Source organism: Clinocottus analis, unplaced genomic scaffold (assembly GCF_023055335.1).
Source record: "Clinocottus analis isolate CAN_PGR_092001 unplaced genomic scaffold, fCliAna1.0.p SCAF_22, whole genome shotgun sequence".
NCBI lineage: Eukaryota > Metazoa > Chordata > Actinopteri > Perciformes > Cottidae > Clinocottus > Clinocottus analis.
This window is the reverse complement of record NW_027175954.1, coordinates 8,609,798-8,633,772: the sequence shown is the minus strand read 5'-3', so window position 1 is coordinate 8,633,772 and position 23,975 is coordinate 8,609,798. Positions and strand designations below refer to the sequence as shown.

At 38.8% G+C, this 23,975-nt stretch overlaps 1 protein-coding gene across 2 annotated transcripts in view; it reads left to right on the top strand.

Moving 5' to 3' along the window:
• The first annotated feature begins 4,101 nt into the window (after positions 1–4,101).
• rptor (regulatory associated protein of MTOR, complex 1) overlaps positions 4,102–23,975 on the top strand; it is a 126,378-nt gene continuing 106,504 nt past the window's right edge. For both annotated transcript variants that reach the window (XM_068589217.1, XM_068589216.1), the window contains exons 1-4: positions 4,102–4,528; positions 5,834–6,008; positions 17,184–17,286; positions 19,838–19,920. In XM_068589217.1, the coding sequence (XP_068445318.1) occupies positions 5,841–6,008; positions 17,184–17,286; positions 19,838–19,920 (354 nt within the window). In that variant the 5' untranslated portion in view covers positions 4,102–4,528; positions 5,834–5,840. The remainder of the gene's footprint in view (positions 4,529–5,833; positions 6,009–17,183; positions 17,287–19,837; positions 19,921–23,975) is intronic.

The following is a 23,975-nucleotide window of genomic DNA, read 5'->3' as shown; positions in this document are numbered from 1 at the left end:
GAAAAAGTAGATTAATTTTTCCATTCTTGTCCTTCTTCTGTTAGCCATCAGGAATTGCAAGGTCCCAACCTCAGTCACACCTAGGAGATTGGATTGGTTTCCCCCCTAGAGTGGACACTGGGAAGCGAGAGGAACGAATTTAGTTGGATGTGCATATGAGTTTCTCACACAGCAGATTGCTCCTGTGTGCGCTGTCAGTGCGGCAAGAGGCCACAGCGATAACTGTCGCTCTGCTGAATGCACTGAGCAACCCTGTCTTCTATAAAATGACCTTTCCATACAACTTAACAGCATTTTCAATTACGTTTCGAAGTAAAGTGATTTATTTCTGGTTAACTTGGGTGTGAGAAAATATGACATTTGAATACTGGGGTAATATGTTTTGTGATACTGCTTGGATTCTAAAAAATGTCGTATTGATTTTTAACAGTTTACATGTAAAGATAGGTGGCAAACAGTGACCCAGATTGCTCAAAAAGGGCTGTGCTTTTGAATGTTGCAGGGACTGTGATCAATGCAAACGCTGATCCCATTGCTCTGACTGTATAAAAAAAGATCTATACCATAACAGTTTTTCTTAAATTATGTCAGCATTAATTTGTCGTATGTACATTATCGCAATATAGTGAATTGAAATCCCTGTTCCATGATACTTATTGTATCACCAGATTATTGCCAACAGCTCTTCATACTACAGTTGCAGTTTTAAACAGCAACAACAAACAAATAATACCTTATTAAATAACTGAATTAACTAAAAAATAAATCAACGTAAACTTTTGGATTCACATGGGACACAAACCTGCTGGGTAAAAGTCCTGTGTTTGTCTTACCCCGCCATTCAACCCGTTCTCACTCCTATCCAGACTATTATGAGAAACTTATTTTTGATACGTCAAAAAAAGCATTCCAGGTGAACATTTTTTGTTTCGTTACATGGGAATGTAATTTGTAGAGCAGGTTGCACTGAGAGGGATATTTTCATGCTTCATCCATCTGGTGTAACATTTCATGTTTTGTGACGGGCTGACAGCCCAAAGAAAGCTGTTAGTCATCTCAGCACAGCATTGTTCTTTGTGCCTGAAGCAGAACGTGTTGTGCTTGATTTAAGTCATGAAGGCCTGAGAGGAAATATATTTGTTGCCCCAGAACAAATTGATAAACATGTTGATTGTACTCTCCCAGTTAAACAGCTCTCGGAGACATAGGAGACACTTTTTCTCTCTGTGACTCTGTGTTCAAAAACAAACCTGTAGCTCCTGCTGTTTGAGAAAAGAGTGTGAAGCCTGACAGTAACGGATGTTGAGGACCAATCACTTGAATCTGTACTCTTGACTTGACTCATCAGCTGCAGAGAAAAGCAGCGCTGTACACAGCAAACATCACCATATTGTTGGACAAAAACATGTGGAAATCGTATTATTCAAAGAAGCCAACATCTATTTGTATTTTGGTTTTCTTTCAAAGACATTTGTCCTTAAAATGCCAATAATCAATATTATTTTAATAACAAAACTGCTATTAAAACCGTTGTGAAAACAATCTGACTAAATGAAAGGGGTCACTGTGATGAATCCACAGAGATTAATAATGTTACTCTGTATGTGCTGAAGGCTCCTGTTTGCTAACAAGTTCACATCAAAAACACGGATCACATATCAATCAGGACTGACAACTCTCACGCATTGACCCACATAATTGAAACAATTTTCCTCATAAAAATGTCTGTTATACAAGCAGAAGAACAAGTCCACCACCTGGCAGTAGCTTATTTAAACCACACATTTAAATAAAGTACATAGTTGGTTAATGTATGTGTTCTAATCAAACAGTCACAAGCTAGTCTTTCTATTTAGAAAAATATCTTTCACCAAAAGCCTAGATGTCCCAGTTTTCCATCAGCACATAAATGCAGAATGTATTGTGAGATCTGCGAGGAGCTGGAGATTGTGCATATAGTTGCAAAATAACTCCATACGCAAATGAAACCGTGCGTATTTAGTAATTGTGTGCACAACTGGAACAATCTGTAAATAAATACAAAAGAATGTTCCAATAACTTTTTGGCATTTGTGTGATCAGATCTGTTCAGTGAAAAATCTGTATGTAAAATTTGTCATGAAATATCTGATCGTTTTGTGTGCATTTGTAAAACAGTTTTGCACATGTTTCAATTGCTTGGTATTTGTATGTAGATTGTAACGCCATTGTTGAATCCCCCAAAATACACAACACTGTTTTACACAATAGTAAATCTTATTTTTCATCCGTAGATCGTTAAAATGGCATCACATTTAAACAATATTAAGACAAATCTTACTCCATACAGACAACCCACAAAGTAATACTGGGTTTAATGCTGCTCCGTATGTGATTGACATGTTAATAGGCAACTGTTTGCTAGGAATTTTATCGACCTAATAGATGATAACAAGGCAGATGCTGTGCTCACAGCTTGTTTCCATTGCACCTAAGTTTAAAGGTTCTTTATACAATAAAAACAACCAGGTGTGCTGCGGGTGCCTTTTAGTGTACATGAGCGTGCCCCACTGGCTCATGCCGGGCGCTCTGCACTGCTCTAAACACTGTTCACGACCTTGCCATACTTGGGGTTTGCGGAAGCAGTAGAAATGCTACGAATATGAAATTTAGAACCTTTAATAATTTAATAAAGGTAAATGCAAATGAATTAGAATGGGCATAAAGAACATAGTATTATTTTAAGATTATGAGAATGTCAGAATTTCTGTGGGCTCACTGTTTTTTTCTTACCCGCCCTCATCTTTGGTGCAACTGAGTCACCATTGTGAGGGCACATCTGTGTCTTAAATAAAGCACAGGCTACTTTTAAAACACTCCCACATGCAGTGAGGGATTTTAGAACAGCTGCTCCCTGGCTATTTTTTGATGGATGCAGCTATCCGATGAACAGGCTCAGGATCCAACACATCACGCAGAGGGGAGACATCATGCATGTCTTCACTTAGCTATTCAATCAGCCAAACTCCATATACTTGACACTAATAATAATGCTGCTTCATGATTATCAGCAATCATGAAATGACAAGTGTGGAACACGTTCTATGTAACATCAGAGCACTATTTTATGTACTTTTATATAATGTTTTCTGATACTGAACTTCTGCTCAGACAGTGACAGTAAATGTTGGCACAATATTTGGCATTAAAAAAGACTTGAACTGAAAAATAAAACGCAGTAAATTTCAAATTTTTTTTTGCATCAGGATGCATTTTTTACTGACAATATTCCGTTTATATGTTCAAAGGAAATACATTGAGTTGACTTTATTGGGAAGCTTTTCAAAGTCTATATGGTCATATGAGCAACCTCGGGGACATGGTAGTAAGTCTTTTCCAAGTCCAAAAAACACATATAGATTGGATTGGCAAACCCTCATAACCCCCCAGCTGTAAGAGGTGGTTTTAAATGTGCAATTTTAAGAGTTTCATAAATATGTCAATTGGAAAATGATTAACACTGTAAAATTGTATTTTTAATTGACATCTGTTTTACAATAATTAACCATTATGATCATTACAGTCACAAAATATAATTCTGGGTGCTATTTTTTTTTATACTTTTCACAAAAACTAGCAATAAAATAACACAAGTTTAAGAAATGAGTGTAACTGGTTCATTTTCAGAAGTGATATTCATCTTAGGAAAGAGTAAAAATATCAATAGATATATGAAATACTTTCAAGTTAACTCAGGTTTGTAAAAACAAATTGCAAACATGTACTCAATGGTACAGAGAAACATGACTATATATTTATATAAATAACAATCATACTACAACTACTAGTAATAATAATAATTAGGAAATGGGATTACTTTTTTTAATAATATATCAATACTTAAAAAAAAAAAAAAATAATATATATATATATATATATATATATATATATATATATATATATATATATATATATATATATATATATATATATATATATTCTGGTTCAAATTCAACAGTTTTAGTGTTTACACTTAAGCTAGTATGTGTTTTGGCCAGGCCGGTGACGTTACATGACAGCCTCGTCGCCCCAACGGTGCATTCTGGGTGCAACCCAAGATGGCTGCGCCCTTGCAGAAGTGCTGAAGAAGTGCCTCTCCGGAGAAATTTTTAGGATTGTGTGCTATTTCCAAGAAAACCATTACATGAAATCAGCTACCAGGGTCGCTGGTTTGTAGGAGAAGTCCACACGCTCCCAGTCATCGATAAGTGTGGCCGGTGCCTCGTGTGGCTGTGGCAGACTGTCCGCGTGAAGATGGGCCTCGTCTCCAGACCCTTCCCATAGCGAAGAGCCGTGGGGAGAGGAGCCGCAGATTCCCCTGCAAGCACGCACCCGTCCAACTTGGATTTGACGGGTTTGACATACTATACCGGTTGTGGACGCTGCCCTACAATTTTCTGACCAGGATTGTTTGCGCCACCGTGTCTGTCATCGTCCGGAGACGGAGGGGTTCTCCAGCCCGAGTTGATCATCCCACCACCGCACCAAGGTCTCGCACGCATCTGCACACTTCTGTGCCACAGCCAGCGCCATTTCTGCACATCTGCTCGGCTTCACTTGTCTCTCTGCTCACGTCGTTTCGCTTTAAATAGCACTGGCTTCTCCTGCAGCTTGACAGCTGACTGCGATAGCCTGAGCCAGCTTCAGGGAGAGCTGTCAGATTAGCCGCGCTAGTCTAGCTAGCATTGAGCTAGCTGGGCTAATGACTGTCCCGCCGGCTTCTCGCGAGCGAAGAGCTCCAGCTGTGAACTAAGTTTATTATCACAGCCGGACCGCATTAACATGATTGTAGGTGCGTGTGCGTGTGTGTGTGCGCGCGCGCGCGACACACACACACACACACACACACACACACACACACACACACACACACACACACACACACACACACACAGCATTTAACCAAACTAGCTAGTTGTCTGTGTCTCATGTGGCCAGCTTTAGCCCCACCATGACATCATTAGGTGCTGCTCTATCAGTGACTGTTTGATAGTAACCTATTGCCACATTGCCGAGTGGGTTTGGTTTCAGTTGTTGTGATTTTCTTTCGTGCAGCAGATTCACAGCAGTGGCTGAAACATGACTCATAGGCATCATCACCGGACACTGACGGAACAGTTTTGGCTTCAGGTCACAAACTGGAAACTCGGCAGCCAATGTGGTTCTTCAGTTAATCAATTTTGAGCTATCTTCCTTTTTGAGATCTGAGGTATTTCTACAAAACTTGTTAATTGTTAGTCTTCAAAACCAATGCAACACCACTTTATTAGTTTACTATTGTCATTTTATAAAGGAATATCATTCAGGAATTACATGATCAAAGAATAAGTAAACAAAATCACCACAGTAACCTGACCATGTGCTGTCTGTACTTGGTACGAAAATGTATTAAGGTGTGATGATCAGTCTTGCGTGTTTTTTTTACTCGTGGATTTGTTTTGATCCACCAACATATTTTGGTTACTCTATATTTATCTCATGTTAGTGGAGTCCCTGTAGCGCTACAAAGACTCATTGGGTTTGCCAATACTGCACAATGCCTTCCTTACACACATTCTTTCAGACCATGACACAGATATTGAATTTGTGAAATTGTTTATCTTCAGATTTGTGTTACACTTATATAGCAGTTAAGTAGTAAGTGACAAATTTATCGCCATTGTTATTGTGAGAGTGCAGTACCAGCCGCAGTTATAATGATCACATTGTTGGTTAGTTTACTAACTCAACTGTACATCTTCAGGCAACAAAAATTCATCAAATCTGTGTTACTAACATAAGTTCTACCCTACAGGGCCCTGATGAAAATGGACTCAGACCTACTTCTTTCTCCGGCCGTGGGCCTCGGAGAGGAAGAGGAGGCCGACATGAATGACTGGAAACTTCCTCTGGCCTTTATGAAGAAACGGCACTCTGAGAAGATTGAGGGCTCCAAGGCCTTAGCGCAGAGTTGGAGGATGAAGGACAGGGTAATGTTTTTGCTTATCTTCGGGGTAATTCAGCGGTTCAGGTTGCGTACTGTGGATCTCTCTTAGCTCTGTCAGTTAATGCTGAGTTGTTGAGTGAATAAAGCACACTTGTGCAATAGCTGCATTGTTATTTTCAAATGTCTCTGAGGGGACCATGTTAATTTTCCTAGGTGGAACTAATAAACAATCTGGAACAGTTGATTATAATTGATAAATTAATACCAAAATTACCACTAAAGATTTGATAAACTACCAGACATCACATCACATGCACAATGATACTTTATATTAATTTTAAAGAAGTCTGGTGATTTTCTACATTTTTGATATTGTCAACAAAGGAAAAGACCCAAATCAACAATGATTTGATTTGACTAACATGTAAAGTCTGTGTAGCTAAAGCCTGATGTAGCTCGTTACCTGGTGTCTTCGAGTTTCATCAAAAATCATGACTAAGAATATGGACTCCTTAATTTAATTTTGGATTGATCTTGCATACATCATCCTATTACCATAAATATTAGTATTAATCCGCCATTGAAAATAGTCCTCAATAAATTTCGTACATTCTTGTTTGCTAAAAAATTAGAGTACCTATTTTTGATAACTTCAAGTTAAAGTAAAAATGTCTGGACTGTATTAGCAGACGACATAACGAGGCAGACAAACTTAGGCAAAATAATTATCTCTGGTATCTTTGGAACGAACCACGCTAGTTGGTTCGCCCTATTTTCAGTCTCTATACTAAGCTAAGATAACTGAAATCCGGCTGAAGCGTCATATTTACCATACAGATATTAGAGATATGTCATTTGTAATGTTAATATAGAAGTTTAGCAGCGAAGAGACCGCTGTGAAAAAATGGCTGAGGTCTTTCAAGTTCATGCTTAGTTGTTTAAGGTAAAGGATGACGCTTAGGAATGGTTAATTAATTGGTCATCCAGAGTGCCACTTCTCAAAATTTAAATCCATTAAAGAAACAAATGAAATGCACCAATTCTTCACACTGTCCTTTGAGGCAACATCCATCTTTTAACAGCCAGGACACAGCAGCAAATCATTACCTACCCTTGTCTTTATCATAGTGCCAATTCATTGTATTCTGCTGGAGGCTTCCTATACTACGCTTTGACAGGTAATCCTCACAGCTTCACCTCATCAACAGTGTGTTTCGATGCTCATAAAGCTGTTGTTTCATCCACTGCAGTGCTACCAACCTGTTTCTTTGCCTCATGGCTACAGAGCACTACAATTATTGTGATGGCAAATGGTACATTGTCATACATAACCCTCACCAACTCTGTGCTTATTGTAGAAATTGATCAAAGGAAAGTTTAACACCTCCCTGGTGTTAAGACATCAGTGGAATTACATCAGTGTCGGCCAGTTTGAAGCTCAAGGCAAATGTTCAATAGGACGGCATCATTAAATGTGGTGATTTAAAAGGGGTAATAGGAGCTAACTGAAAGGGACATTTTTTTTATTAGAAAGTCATGCTAAATCAATGGACTAACATTTTTCATTGCTCAGAGTGTTTTCAGCCCTTAGACCCTCATTTGTACACTTGTAGAAGTACGTGTCCTTAAACATTTCTGTCGTCAAAGACCTGCGACAAAAGAGATCTTTTTATGTTAGAGTTTGTATTATTCGTTTACGAGTAATACAATTCAGGGTGGTTCTTGGGATTAGTTTAGCATTCAATTGTGTTATTATCAATATCTGCATCGGCTACTTCTCATTGTTTACAGTCTGATTACCAACTTGAGATGTGAGACTGGAGTTTGAATTGAGAGTCCATATACACAACAGGATTTATTCACAAGTAGTCAGTTTACAACAAAAGCTTGTTCTAGCCTCATTGGTCAATTCTTCTCAGACTACTCAGTGAAACCAGAATGCTTCCGATGCCAAAATCTTGTCAAGTTGCCGACAGATTCTTGGCTGATATCATGGAAAATGTTGAACTTCTCTAATGCCTCCACTCTAACCGATTTCCAGTTTTTTTGATTCATATTAAGTCGATAGTGATACGTAGCAATGCTAATGTATGGTTTTAAGATCATTGAATATGCCCACTCCAGTCTAACGAGTTATCAGGCAAAAAGTGGAGCGGAGCAACAAAAAAACAATTTCATATAAATGTAAAGTATTAAAATGTAATTATGCTGCATTTGCTACATAACACATTTCGCAGAATACAGAGTTATAGCTGACCAGTTTGTGTAAAGGTCTGTATCGTTACTTTGGAGAAGTCTGATTTAAATAAATGTCGTCTGGCGCGTCACTTCTTGGACACTGCAGATTTATTAGCAGATTTGTCTTCTGTTAGTCAGAAAACCACAGGGGTTTAATGAGCTGGAGGAGACCTACAATACAAATCAACTGTGGACAACCGATACTGTAAATATCACTCATATTTATGTGAAGATCAATACAGGCTGTTTACGGACAATTCTGCTTTAATCACTTAAAATGCTGTTTAAAGTCGATTTTATACACATACACTGTTAGAAAGTTGTTTTGCTTAAAATAGTTAATTTACATTTTAAGCATTATTGTGTTATTGTTGTAGTTGTTTGCTCCTGTTCATCAGGTTGGCAGCAGATTGCTCCATAAACAGAAACACCACACAGACAGGCAGAGGGAATTTCAAGGTCCGTAAAATACAATAGTTGGAGCGTTTGCTTGCAATGATAGCTGTGTTGCCACAAAAATAGGGCCTAGAATGTTATGCTGCAGTTTTCAGTTGTTCATTAGGGATGATCACATAACTGCTCTGAATGATTTAAGGTGATAAGCAGTATTTTTCACAGTGAGGATATCAAGCAAGTTGGTATGCGAACAGCTAATCCTGGTGAGGGAAATGTGCGGCTTGAGGCTTACAAGTGGGCTGTAAATGATGTCCTGCACTGTGGGAAATCATAGGTCTTGCTCTTGTGGGCACACACAAACACACATAGGGTTGTCTCTGAATGAAGGCGGGAGGAGAGAGGCTGTACAATTACTAGGCCCATTGGTCAAAATTGTGTGTTTATTCCCCTGTTGGGCCAATGAAAGCTATTCAGTTATGTGTACGTGTTGTTGCACAGTGCTGTGTGTGTGTCCCACTCTGTTTGCAGCATGACTATATGTACCTTTGGTGCACCTGCCAAGTTGATAACAGTTTTTAGATATATTGTATGAATAGGTCAGGGCTTTCTTCAGATAACAAGGGGATCCTTTATGGAATACAAAGCTTTTTAACTGTTGATTGGACAGCAATCAAGAGGGCATGATGTATTATTTCTGACAGCAATTGTACGTGCAGTAAAATAAATTAAGATCAGAGGCGTGGTACTAATTATCATGTTGACAGCTCGATAAAGGCTACAGTGTGGAATTAAAGCAGTTGGCGTGACAGGGAGTGAATGAATAGGATTAGGTTTGCATTGATTTAACATGGTATTGATTTGGTACCCTTCAGGAAACAAGAAAAAACAACACATTTGTTCAACCAATTAGAGGTATTCTATTTGAGGCATATTTCCCTTCTCAAACTCACAGTGAACACAGAACTAGATACTTCTATGTTACTAGCAAACCAACATGAACCTCGACCTGATAAGATGATTGCAGCACAGCCTTTGACCATTATTGATCCACGGATGTGACACTTGTTTTCTGCCTGATAGCCTTCAAACATCCACGGACATTGTAGGTTTCTCCAAAGTCAAAAGCTGAAATAGAAGAAACAGCCCTCTGTTGCTTTATGTTGTCGTCAGTGGTACTAATTAGGGTTGGGAAGTATGGCCGAAAAATGAATATCAGTATTTTGTAAGATTCTGGAAGTTTCACGGCATATCGCAGGTTTTTTTTTTGGAGTAAACACATTTATTCATTGACGCCAAAAAGGACCGCCACCTAACTAAACAGCTGTTCACCGCTCGCTGGCCAACTCGCTTGCAACTGGCTAGCAAGCGGTGAACAGCTGTACGTTGTGTTTTCCGTTCTGTCTCTTCCTGTTTTTCACCTACATTCCCCTGGGTCCTAAGTCCCCTCCACGTTAAGCTTCTTATCACCCTGTATGTACCAACGTACATATAGAACTAATACCAAATGGTAATCAGTGTTGCAAATGTGTCTAGTTGTATTGCTGCATCTCTGGTGCATCTGTTGTTTCTCCTGCATCACTCTTTTTTTAGTTTTTGTAATGTAGCGACAGAGTTTCTTCTTGTTGTGATAGTGGGAAAGCTGTACCCAGCATGCAGTTCGGCAATGTAATTTTATAAATATTTTATTCAGTGGAGTGCTGTATTGCTTTTTTGTCACTATAAGATGAGGCTTTTCTTTATCTATGTTGAAACATATCGGCATTGTAGTATTTCAGTGGCCTAGATGTTGCCTTTATCTTCTATGGTGCCCACAGTAGTGTTGTAATTGACACAGAAACAACACATTGTTGTTGACACAGTTACAGCAGAATGTTGAATTGTTTGTACAAACATGTTATTTCCGGAGATTTGTCATTTATGTGAACTTTCTTATAGACTTTTTAGTCTTTTTTTGTGAGGACTGGGATCTCTATTTAGGTGTTGAATGATAGTTGAGTTATGCTCTATCATCAGATGGACAAGCATACCACCATCACCTCTGTGGCTTGCGACGGTTTCCATACGACCTGAAACTTATGCTCTTGCGTTGCCTGCATGATTTCTTGACTTAGGAAAAATGCAGTCCATAAGTAATCAATAACCAAGCCCATTGTAATAATGTGGAAATGAGATGCGTGGTCTGTGCTGCTTTATTGTCTATACCATTAGTTGAATTCAATCAATGATCACAGTTCATCAGGCAGCATATAGACTTTCAGCCACTAAGGCGTAAAAAGAAAATATATTTGCAGGTACTAAAAATAATTACTAGAGGTCAACCAATAGACGGCCCATTAATCGTTACTACCAGGCACCGGTAAAACGTGTGTGGCACGTTCAGGCCGCCTCTCTTTTGCTGAGTGTGCGACACTGCACGGCACGCCTGTAGTTTCAGCTGGGAGATGTGTTCAAGCAGTGGAGCATCGTAAACAAAACACTTTGTTTGTACGCGACAGAAACAAAATAAAACACATTTTTGGGGTTAAGTGTCTTGTTTAAAGACGCATCGACATGGACTAACGGAGCCAGGGATTGAATCGCAGATCCTTTGCTTAAAAGACAACCTGCTTTACCACTAAGCCACAGTCACTACTTGTTACACGTTGCACGTCCCTTTACATCGTTAAATTACACTTTTACAAACATTCATGTTCATGCATATTCCTGGGCTACGGAGGTGGTGGTATTGTATCCAAGTTGTAAATACTGATGGTGTTTACTTGTAGATATAGGAGATAATTCAGCACATGCTTTTAGTTCCTTTGATAGTAGAACGTTTATTACAACCATACGATGGCTAAGATGTCACTCGGAGTCTAACTCAGAGACTTAAGTCTTGACTTGGACCTGCAGAAAAGGACTTGTGAACATTATGATTATGAACACGATTATAAATTTGTATTATAGACTGTGTACATTGTCCTTCTTCAGGTCTTTCATTTCATCTTGGCTAAAGGGAAAGAGACTTTGCACATAAGTCACTAATAATGCACCACTTCATTTTTCCATTGTTTTTCGATTCAATGAGTAAAGTTGTCTTGTGCACAGGGGAAATGCAGGGTTCAACGTTAATGCTTGTTTTAACTTTCTAAAAAGAAATCTAATTGCTTGAAGTGAACTGTTACTTGCCCCGCTAAAAATTGTTTTATTTATTGACGAAAATACATCAACAACTAAGACAAAGTTTTGCTTATTTGCAAAGATTTTGGAGATGATGTCTTTATGTATTTCAACGTCTGCAACAATGTGAGAAAGGAGTAGGGTGGTGCCGGAAAAGTTGTTGTCCCTCCTTGTTTAAATAGAGGTAAAACTGCACGTCCAGTCAGACATCAAATTGTGAGTATGCACTGTGTCTACTGTATAGGGCTTCTCAACATTCTTGGCTTTCAGCTGAAGTGTCCAATATCTGACTTGTTGCTGCCAGCTACATATTGACTGCCTGGAGGAGACCGATGCTTTCCACCAGTTTTATAACCTTAATTTATTGTAGGCCTAACAAATGGAATAATCAGGGGCCATTGATCGATGCGGCAAGCGGTGCTGGGGGCATTATGGGAGTCTTAAAAGGGCATAGCGGGAAAAGGCTGGAAAGTCCCCTGGAGTCCTGTGCAGGTATTAATGAGAGGAGGAGGGTGACCAATTATATGCACAGACCCAATCTGGAAGACATGCATCCACACTCACATACTGCACATGCATGTCTCGTGGCTCTTCATCTACCTTCTTTCCACTCACACAGATCGATTAATTACTGCAAATCCATGAGTTATAGAAGACGTGCAGGTAGCCTGTCCAATCATTATTTTAGGGCTGAAAGGAATAATTGGACATGCTTATTACTGTCCTGCAACAGTCGCATATATTTCATTTATTGTACGCTGTTAGGATATAAGGGCAATTTCAATGGTAGATCTAATTGAATGATTTTGACAATGAAAGCAAAGTTGTTGTGTTTCCACAACTTTAAATTCAGTGGCTTGGGATTTGTGAAGGTGAGTGCCTGTCGGTTGTGTTAGGTAGCAAGAGATGACTTCCAGTAAGTCAAACAGTTCAGAGGGTTCCTGAAGTTGGCTGAGGAATAAAGAACATGTTAACTGTGTTAAAAGGGGAGCGCTGAGTTGTGTGCTACTCACTACTTCGGGCTAGAGTAAGAACAACCTGAAAAAGCAAATTCTTGACCTTGGATATTGCAGTTTATAAAAACTAAACTATAAACTAAATCTTTGCTGAAGTTCCACCTTCTAGCTTCAAAATGTTCCACTGCATCTCATGGTTTCCATCGGCAGATGGGTTTTGACTTATTCAGAGAATTGCATTATATGCTGGAGTTTTTCTTTTTCAATCGAATGTACAGAACTGAATGTTTAGGGTAAAAGTGTTTCCATTACAAAACAAAACTCTCAAAATGCCAACAGAAAAATATACATACAATTATAACCAAACAAACTTGATGAAGAACATACTAATAATCCAGACCAAAACACCTCCTGCACTCATCTGACCTATACATACATGCAGATATTCTTATTTCCCACAATTGATCACGGGAAAAAACCAATGTGACAATTAAAAAAAGAAAGCACACCCTTCTTGTATTCCTGTTAGTATGTTTGACAAGTTATCTTAAAGTGCATTATTTGTTTAGACAACAGCCGTAAGATCTTTGTGGTCCAAATTACAATCCATGGTAGTTTTACCAATTTACCCAGTGGGAGATGTCAAGCCTCTAATGTGCTTAAACTAAGGAATTAAGACTTGTGCAACTCTCTCCATTAGTCGTCAATTTTATGCTTTTTGGTCCTCGTTTGTAGCAGGTGAACCCAAATTACACAAAAACATCACTCGCGTACATCAATTTCAACTGTGACAGGCAGAGGAAGACTTACACTCTTTCCACAACTTTTAGCTTCATGAGTCAAATTGTAGAGTTTGTAGAGCCAGGCTGAACTGTCACAAGGGCTGTTTACCCCCTGGGTAGGAACCAATTAATTGCTGTCAGCCATGCATGTTGTTATTCATCATCTTGTGCCAACCAGCTTTATCCAAACCAGGTTCATAAATTAACTACTTGTTTTTGTTTTTGCCATTGTGTATCAGGTAATATGGGGAATGAACAAGCAGATAAATCAATGAGGATAATGTGGACCACATCTGTGTGCCGTCACACTTGGATGCCATGTTGCACCACGATGATGAGCTGGAATAGAAAAACATTTCCTCTCATCCATCTTTATTATTCTCATGCAAATACTTATCAAATGGATTCTAAATTGCTTGTGTTGGATGCTGGACGAAAACAAATATTTTCATCAGGGCGGATTTATATTAGGACGTTAATTGTCCCGCCATCTTGAGTCAACTAATTGTAATCCCGCTCAACACCAACATGATACCATTGTGGTGCCATATGTTTAGTCTCTCAGGTCAAAACTTCGACTTGCACTTAGTGAAGCACTAATTACTGGAGCCTTTGGGTATTTTGAGTAAAAAGTACACAGCTTTCTTTGACAATTTACTTTGATAACAGGATGGTATTTTCTCTGGTCTTTAGTATAATGAATAGCACACAACGTCCTTAAGAAAGTCAATCATTTTCTTTGACATTCTACCTGGCGTAATAGTAGCATCTCATCTGTGGTTTAATTTGAAACCTGTCCTGCTACGTTCTTCCCACTTGAGTCTGTATCTGGGTTTTCCCAAGATATTGGTTTAGATCTTTTGCAGCCCCTGCAGACTAATGGAGAACAGGCACACTTGCATACGCACTGCGTATTTATTCAAATGACGGATACTCTTGTGTATTATGTAAGGGGCTCACACTGCTTGAATCTAACTACTTCACACCTTGTATTTTATATACGATGGCAGTAGAGCCACCCTTTGAGTCTTCATTTAATTGTCTGTCGCTGAGGTCCTGCGCTGTGTGTCGGGGGAAGTTCGATAATTTTTTAAAGGAAAGCCTCCAGTTGTTTAAATAATGAAGGAAGTGAACATCTTTGTAGCATGTCCCATGAAACCTCTTTGAGTTTTAGATTTGGGCTTTTTGACACTTGTTGGTGTTCATGAAACAACTCTTGAAATATCATTGGATTAAAAGATAACATTACAGATCCACAAGGTTGCAACAGACAAATGGGTATCTGATGCATCATTTGGTTGGACAACCCAGAAGTTTGAATCGCACTGGATCCCTCATCATTAAGTTCTTTATCCCATTTGAACAATAAAAGCCATCTTTAGGACAGAAGTTCACTGGCTTGTTGGACTATTTTTGGCTTATCTGATTGGCTTCAGATGCATAAGCATGGTGTATCACTCCTTTGTTTAAGCACATACTGCTACTGCAAATAAAAATTCCTCAAAAATCACATTTGTGTTATTTTGTCCATCTGTAAAAGTTAGCGCTTAGCTCAAAGCACTGCTCTGCCTAAGAAAGAGCCTCACAGAGCTGCTGTAAGTTATGTGATGGAACGGTTCCAATAGTTTAATTTTTCACAATGATAAGGGTTGTACACATATAGATGTGTACCCAAGCAGAACACGTGTGTATTTCCTCTTCATTGGAATGGGTGCATGTTATACACAGTGCAGACGGGAAATGGGTGGGGAAAGAGAAAATCAGGTGAAAACGAAGAATGAATGTGTGATGCTAGTGGTCTTCTGCCAAGTCCCACTAGCACACTGACCTTTTACTCGGTTGGTGGGAAAGCAGAGAGCATCTTAATTACCTTCACAACAGCAACCCTCCTCGCCTTGCTCAGGCATGGGATGTCAAGTAACCCGCTGTGTACACGTGTGCTCTATAGGTCTACGTTACACACAGACAGTATCTAACATTACCTGTGAAAGGTCATTTGGCACATTTGCGTTAACCTACATGGCAGTGTGCAGGTCTACCAATTGTGCAGGTCTAACAATTGTGTTCTGAACCCCTATGTTGAGGTTATTAAACTTTTAGCTATGGACAGAGTATGTATCATTTAGAATAAACTGTTGGATTGTTAGCATATTGAGTTTTTAAAAAATAATAATACCTAACCGTTAAGGCATTCTCATCCTTTTTTGTCAAATGTCTCTTCAAAAAAATGTTTCATACAAAGCTTTTTAAATGTGAAACAAACATTGTGGATGTGGCTAAAACACTCGGATCAGCCCTATTGGTTGTACTTAATACCTTTTTTGTTTTTTTACATAAAAGGTTTTTGCATTAAGTTTTGGCAAAAGTTCTCTCACCCGAACAGACTGCTGCACTCTGCTTCACTTTCTTTGCACCGATAGGCCTCTAGCGATACATTACTCACAGGTTCATTCAAGAGCCTGCACTGATTGTTTTTAAGAAATCCTACGAGCTATTATTTTTCCGATGTATTTTTTCACCACCCTACTAATCATCAGATCATCAGTTAATCAGAAATGTTTGTTTTCATGACCGGTCAGCTTGGACCTCATGATGATTTACAGCTTTTGGTCAAAACTTCAAGTGAGCACGACTTTTGCACACAAAAAATAAACTGGAGCACACACTTGTGTTATATATCACCGTACACACAATGTGTCTCGGGACATTTTCACAGGGCAAAAAGCAGGACATCGTAGAAAGCGTCTAAAATTCTTTAGATATGAAACCGTGATGTTTGGTAACCATGGTTAAAATTAATCATCTTAATCATCATTATTTTCTTATGCTGGAAGGTATGTATTTCTGTGATGAGCTAGATATCAGGTGTTGTCTTTGCGGTGTGTTTCAGTGCAACATTTAGCAGGAGACTTGAGGCAACTAATCAGTCTTTCTTTGATGTGCAAGATTTAAGGTCAGCTCATTGTGTCAGTGTCCCATCTAATTTGAGCTACAGGTTTGGCGACAAGGTGTCACAAAGGCTGACGTCTGCTGTGATCCACAAAGAAAAGGGTTTCTGAGGTGCTGCCTGTGAAGATGAAGTAATTGCTAGCAGTCCATCTGTGTTTCCGGATGAAGTCTGTGTGTGTGGTTATGTCAAGACATGCCGCATGACCCTTGGATCAATGGTTGTTTCATTTAGCTTTCCGTCCACTTCCTGCCCCAGTGATTGTCTGTCGTGGGTCATTTACACAGTCTGGTTTTAGTCCGTTATGATTTACTCTCCCATTTACTTATCTTAAGATGGCTCTTTGGTATGATCTTCCCCTTTTTCTGTGTTAAATTCATCCAATTGCACAGATTCCTGATTACAACCTGAACTTTGCAGTGACAGACTTTGGAGACTGCAGGCCAACAATCTTGATGGATTGAACACAATGGGGTCTCTCTACCAAATTGGGAGATGTGGAAGGGAAGAGAATTACTCTTTTTCAGTGACTAATGTTGAGTGTCTCTTGGGAAGGACACTTAACCTTCTCTGCTCCACTGGCGCTTTGGTTGCCAGCTGCAGCAGAGTGGAGTTTACCGAATACAAGCATGTGTGTGCTTAGTTAAGTTTGTCGAATGAATAAAGATTAAATGTGTGTCTTGATTTCAGCATTGATGAGTGATGTGAGGCTAATGTTTGCTCTATGTCTGCTCCCCCAGATGAAGACTGTAAGTGTGGCACTGGTGTTGTGTCTCAACGTGGGAGTGGACCCTCCTGATGTGGTCAAGACCTCCCCCTGCGCCAGACTGGAGTGCTGGATAGGTGAGTCCACTCAGACGTGCCAACATGAATGGAAAATGGACGAGCACTCATCTGCAGCACAAAGTGTCGGATTTGATAGAGTGTTTTGTATTAGGTATAATGTCGTGGTGAGTTTACAGATTGCATCCAACTAAAACTCCCTCTGCTCACCTCTCCCTTTGTATGTTAGAGAGCTGCGTTGGTCTTCAGGTAACCAAAAAATGCTATCAAATCCTACACACTGTTTCTTAAAATATGTGTGCATTATGGACTTTGCTGACTGCTGCCTTTTTTGTCAGGCATGAGTGTTAAATTGTGAGGTAGATGCCAAAAAACAAACTTACTGTATACAGTTGTGGTCCTAAATAGCACGGTTTCTTTTGAACGTCCCAATATTTGAAATTCATCGATCGATCGGTTACTGATAAAACTGGATGTTTTTCAGCCAGCAGCGTATGCTCTACGCTAAGGTAGGTTAACACTATCAAGCATGTTAAAATGTAATCTTTAAAAATTTGTAATAAATACAAGTGTTTCAAGGAAATGTTTTCACAGCAAAAAATAAATAAATATTAGGAAGGGAATATTTACCTCTTGTATAAACACACTAAAACAAAATCAGATCGTGCCATTTTTTTTTTTTTAACCTTTTTTGAAACGCTACAACAATGCAATGAAGCAAAGAGAAAGCAGGAGAAAAAGAGATGGAGACTGAATACAGCGCCATATTTATAACAGATATTGCATTATTTTATATCGTGGACACATGAGGACTATTTGTATTGTGTTAAAAACCAAGCCATCATCTGTTTGAGTCATCCACCTGATCTTGAAAATAACAATTTAAGGCATGCCTATAGGTTGTTGGGTAGTTGATAGTAAAAGTTTAGTTTTTACTTTGTAACATTTAGGGACATTCTGTCATTCTCATGGGAGCTCAATTCATAAAGCCTCTGTCAACTAAGGATGAAGCAGTCTGCCACTCCCTCCCCTGAACCACACAACATGACACAAAACAAAAAAGTAGCATCTCTGTTGAATGGGAACCTCAAAAACCATTGTTTAGTTCCCCTGAGACTGCTTGACGTTTTAGAGGGTGGAGAGCACACTAAAGAGGGAACATAGTTCAAAGTTTCTGGAACGTTCTCAGTGGCTGCTGAGGACGCTGCAATTGCCACTTGTTTTTTAAGACCGTGTTTGAGATATGTAAGTGGGAAAGGCAGAGGTGATGTCCTTAAATACACCATGTTGTTTAAGTTACATAATGAATCGGCAATATGTTAATAGAAACACGTGCGTCTACTTTTCAGTGGCACTGGAGTGTGTGAAAACGTTCTTTAAATACTGGCAACTTTTAAATACAGGAAATTGTAAACTGATATAAGCTGATCACACAATCTGTAATAATAACTAATATCAATAATGTCTGTATATATTATATACATACATATTCTATATATCTAGACACACACATTTGCAATAATCCTTCAAATGTGGTTATCAAACACTGACAGATATGTAATAGAAGCACAACATTTTACAGTTTAACAATAAACTTCCCCTACAACAGTTTTTACTGCTGAGGGCGGAGCTTTGCGCACACCTTGAGAGCAGAGAGATGCCATTCTCACGATTGTCTGTCTCCCAACCTCTTGCCCTCGCTACCAAAACCAGCTGATCTGTTTCAATGCAGATAGGCTGAAAAAACTCACATGCTAGCTGGAATTCAACTGTGGTTTTCTGTCAGGAGATGTGGTAACTTCACACCAAGTAGAAGAGCTATAAGTAAGGAAAAGAATGCTCGCTGCTCAGACAATTTTTGCAGTGGAACCTTAAAGCTGCCAGATTTTTGTTGAGTCTTTTGTTTCTGTATTTACATTGATGGAAATATACACATACAGTGAATGAAGCCTCCTATGTTGCACTATGCATTTTTATCATAGGAAGCTACTCAGATATATCAGTCCAAGAAAGTTTGTACAGATTCTAGATTAATCTTCTCTAAAAAAAATATTTAGTATTTTGAAATAGTTAAAATATCTTATTAATTCTATTTTCCTCAATATTTATATCAAATATACTGTGTGTTATTTATTTACCAAACACCTCATCGTTGTGACTCATCATCATAATGGCAGTCGTATAATTTTCTGCATACAGCATATCGGTATCTGCCAATTCATTCTTCTCTGCCTACTGAGCACAATTTGAGTTGTCGTGACTCTATATTTTGCTATTCTTCATGCCATATGATTTTACTCATCACTATGTCAACATCAGAAGCTACTGCTTTTCCCCAAGAAGAAATCCTTTAATGCCGGCATTATGTACTATAACATCCATTTACAGTCATGGCATGGAAGTGTCTTTTCCTCCAGTGTTGTATACTGATAACCTGATTATTTGGATTACTTTATTTTCCTGGAAAACAATTGACAGCAATGGAAATGTGTGTGGTGAATAATAGAATTACGTTTGGTTTGTCAGCTCCAGAGTGAATGAGAGTGGTTTCGCTCTGCCATGACTGTCGTGTGTGATCGCAGTGTTTTTACACTCTGTGTTTTCTTGCCAGATCCTCTGTCGATGAGTCCACAGAAAGCCCTTGAGACCATCGGGGCCAATCTGCAGAAGCAATATGAAAACTGGCAACCCAGGGTGAGTGGGTTCTCATGAACCAGCCTCCCTCCTTTTTTAGCATGTGTTTATAATGTGACATAGACCCACTAACTCATTCGCACTACTGTACGATACATACCAAGTATAATCAAATAAGCCTTCCGGTAAAACTCTTAAATGAATTGTATGCATTCCATGACATGACCTTGGCCATATAATCTTACGTATGGGTTTTTGGCGTCCATTGGGTCATTCTCATGGCTTTTCAACAATGTTTCAAAAATTGTTTTCTAGATGTTGGCCGACTATCTGGAGTATCCAAATTTACCAACCCTGTGAACACACAGTGGCTTCTATTGGTTCTAATCGTGTTTTTTGGACATTACTTCAAAAGCATCTGTTTATAGTCTTTTTGTTCAAGTGCTACAAACACATTTCAGTGCAGATCATTCCTACGTAATGCTGTGAGAACTTGGCAGACAAAACATTGTGATGTATGTGAGAAAGAAAAGTCAGTGACTGCAGCTGTCGTGGTAGTTCTTTGGCTTCTACATTATTCCATGTGTTTACATTTAAGCTTTTGAGTATATGAAATAGGATGAATGAGTTTATTTATTTATATATATATATATATATATATATATATATATATATATATATATATATATATATATATATATATATATATATATATTCAATTGTGTCAGCTATAATGAACTTATGCATTTTTGAACAAAACACAGATGCATAACTTGTTCTTGAAATTAAGCTGCTATAGGTTTATTTGTATACTGTACATGCATTCATATTATTTCCAGCAGTTACAGTTCTCCTGTGCTCCTGACTGAGCTCAGTGTTTTGCAATTTAAAAAAAGCTGATCTTTTTCTGGCTCCTCAAATTCCAGAAGTTTCCAGCTAAATGAGTGCTGGCAGTCACACATATGACAAGGATTGTTTCAAACAGCGAGAAGATCTCGTGCACTTTACTGAAGTGACGAACGCCTAAGTGAACGTGGACGTTAACACTTGAGGATCCCCCATGAACACATAGGCATTTAGTATTTAAGCAAATACTTGAATTCTGATCCAAGCAGTTGTTGCATTTGAAAATATTAGATTTGAATTGCATTTCAAACAACCTGCAAATATATTTTAAATTATTTTAAATTTGGTAAGATAGTGCAGAAGTAAAACACGGGGTAAGAGGAGGCAGAGAAATAGACGTACCTAGAGAGAGCAGCCAAAGGAATGTAGGCTCTGTTGACCCTGGAGGTCAGCAGTAAACGGTGATAGGAGTACAGTAGAAGGAGTGGGAGGGTGAGAAAGCTGTTCCTTATTTCAGCCCGAGGATTCTCAGCTCTGCAGCATCTCACCACAGATCTGCGTTCGCCAACACACCTTACATAAACTGATGACAAAGCAATCAATTACACCCCAGCTATTTACCTGTTTTGCTGCCGCAATGAGAAATGTTGTTACAAGTTAGTTTTGGATGGGTTGAGTTGCTGAACATTATACCTAAGAGCAAATGTTAAATCTTTCCTTGTGTTGGAGCTGCCTAATATGCCGTCTCAAATCCATTTCTGTACTCTTATCTTAACTCTCAAGGCCAGAAAACATAGTGAAAGGTGAACACAATCTTGCATACATTTTCTTTGCCAACACTACATCACTATATCTACCTCTTGTTAGTTGGATTCTGAGAGCTCTCGCAGCAGATTGCAGATTGTCCAGCAGCTTCTGTAATAAGACCCAACATGAATTAGCTCAGTAAACCAGACATAGCTCATCGACATAACAGCAGAAGTTGCTTTTTAGGAGATTGTTATTGGTGCAAATCCCAGCATGGCAAGGTCATTTTTTAGTTTATCCGCTCATAGTGTTGATTGCAGTCAGTGTATCAATACATGTTCTGTTTGAAGTGCTTTAGATTTTCATTTCAACAAACAGTATTTTGGATACTTAAATATTTATTTGTGAGGATCAGCCATACAGTATGTTTGGATTCTATAATTGCCTCTCTATACAGTCGTTTTTATTAGTGGAGGAGGACGCCTTTACTGCATGCGATTCCAACTCCGTATCCACACATGTCTTCACAGCCCACAGTTTGCTTGCCTGCGCAGAAACAGATATATTTTCACACTTTATTTATTGATTCATCCTAACTCAACAAAACGGTATAAAGACTGAAAACAACTATGACAAAGAAAATAAAATAAAAAAACAAGTTAGACAGGCCATTTATATATTTGATACACATGAAAGAAAGCTAATCCAATGGACCCTTTATATCATCAATAGACTGTATGTGTGTAATTATTAATACAAGAAAGATAACTAAAAATAAAAAAGTTTCTAATATTAATCAATTTCTGCATCTCACTACTGCATTGCATATCCTACTTACTGCACTGCTACTTTTATTCTATGTTTTGCCTTTCGACTGTTTTTTAATGTTTTAATACATTTTCTTAATTGTTTTTAAATCTTAAAAGATGGCATTACTAGCATTCTCACTTTAAAGCTTTAAAAAGGACACACATGTGCTCACCCAGCAATCTAGTTCTATCCAAATTGGTTTTCAACTCTATTGTTGGTTGTGTCCTCGTGATTCTTTTGTAAATAAAGCAAATAAAGCAAAGAAGCTGCGGCTACATTGTGTGTTTGTTCTCCTCATAGCACAGAACCTTTTTTTATATGGACCATTTTACAATTAAAATGGCACATTCGGTGAGGTTGTATCGGAGTAGTTTTTTGGAGTACGAGTACACAAGCACAGTAACACATTAATACTCGTTATCCGATGCTGGTCTTGGTACATCCCCATTTCAGTGTGTAAAAATACCTCATTCACTTGTTATTGTAAACGTTGTTGTTGTCCAAAGACAGAATTTTCTCTGCTGTCTGTGCTCTTATCGAGAGTGGCTGTCTGGTGTTACATTATATCCCAGACTGGAGTCAACCTTGTACTGCTTTTGTTTCACACAGACACATCAACAAAGACAAGAAGCGATTCAGACGCTTCTCTTTGAGCTTTCCCTCTCAACATGCCTCCTCTGCTCTCCAATTCTCTTTCAAGCTTTGCTTGTTCTCTTTAATTTTCTCTCTGCATGTCACCTTTTTTTTTGTGCCTCGTTCTGCTTTTAGTTTCATGTCTGAAATGTATTAGTTCAAAATTCTAACCTCTTGTCTGACCTGCTCGATGTTTGGTAGTCACTAAGATGAAAAGCGGTGTGCTTGTCTTGTCAAATGGTCATTTCAAAGTCCTGCAGTTGTTGTTGAACATGTTTCAGTTGTCCGACAGGTTTCCACCACGTTTCTGGCCAGTATAACAATCATTTCTTCTTTGGTCTGGGTTTCTCTGTATTTCTCTGGTGGCCCTCTCTCTCTGTCCAACTCTACTTTCGAGCTGCAGCGAGTGAACCCATGCTGTCCACTTTACTAACTGGCTCTGCATTATGTATCAGTGAGCTGCAGCTCAAACACGTTGCTACTGATGAGCTTTGAGGTCCTCTCTTATCCCCCTGGAAAGGCCACACTTCACAGCGGATGAAGAGCACAGAATGTCTGTGTAGTCGGTAACAATAAAATGCAGGCTTTCAGCTCGCATCATGTAACGTAACATATTTGTCAGAATACGGAGAGTGCTTCTCATTGTTCCTCAATAATGACATGATGAACAGAAGTCTGTCAGCCAGCTGATGTGTCAACAGATGTGCCAAATGTGTCAACAGTTACAAATGCCACACACATCAATAACACCATCAACCTATTATTTGAGGGTTTAAGGACAGAGGGTGCAGGTTGTAAAGCCCTTGAGGCAAATTTGTGATTTCTCGTATTGGGCTTTGTGAATAAATTAACTTGACTCTTCCCTAATGGGAAAAACAGCACTCTTCTCAGTCTGTGAGAACAGGTATGTAATGTCTTCTGTGGCTCTGGAGGAAACGTTAAAGCGGTCAAGGTTACTGTGACCTCAGTTTCATCGCATTCTTGAGCACTCAAAGTTGAACGAATTTTCGAATTTGAAGGTCACTGTGACTTAAAGAAACACGCAAAGATTTGTGCTTATTAGGATAATTTTACAGGAA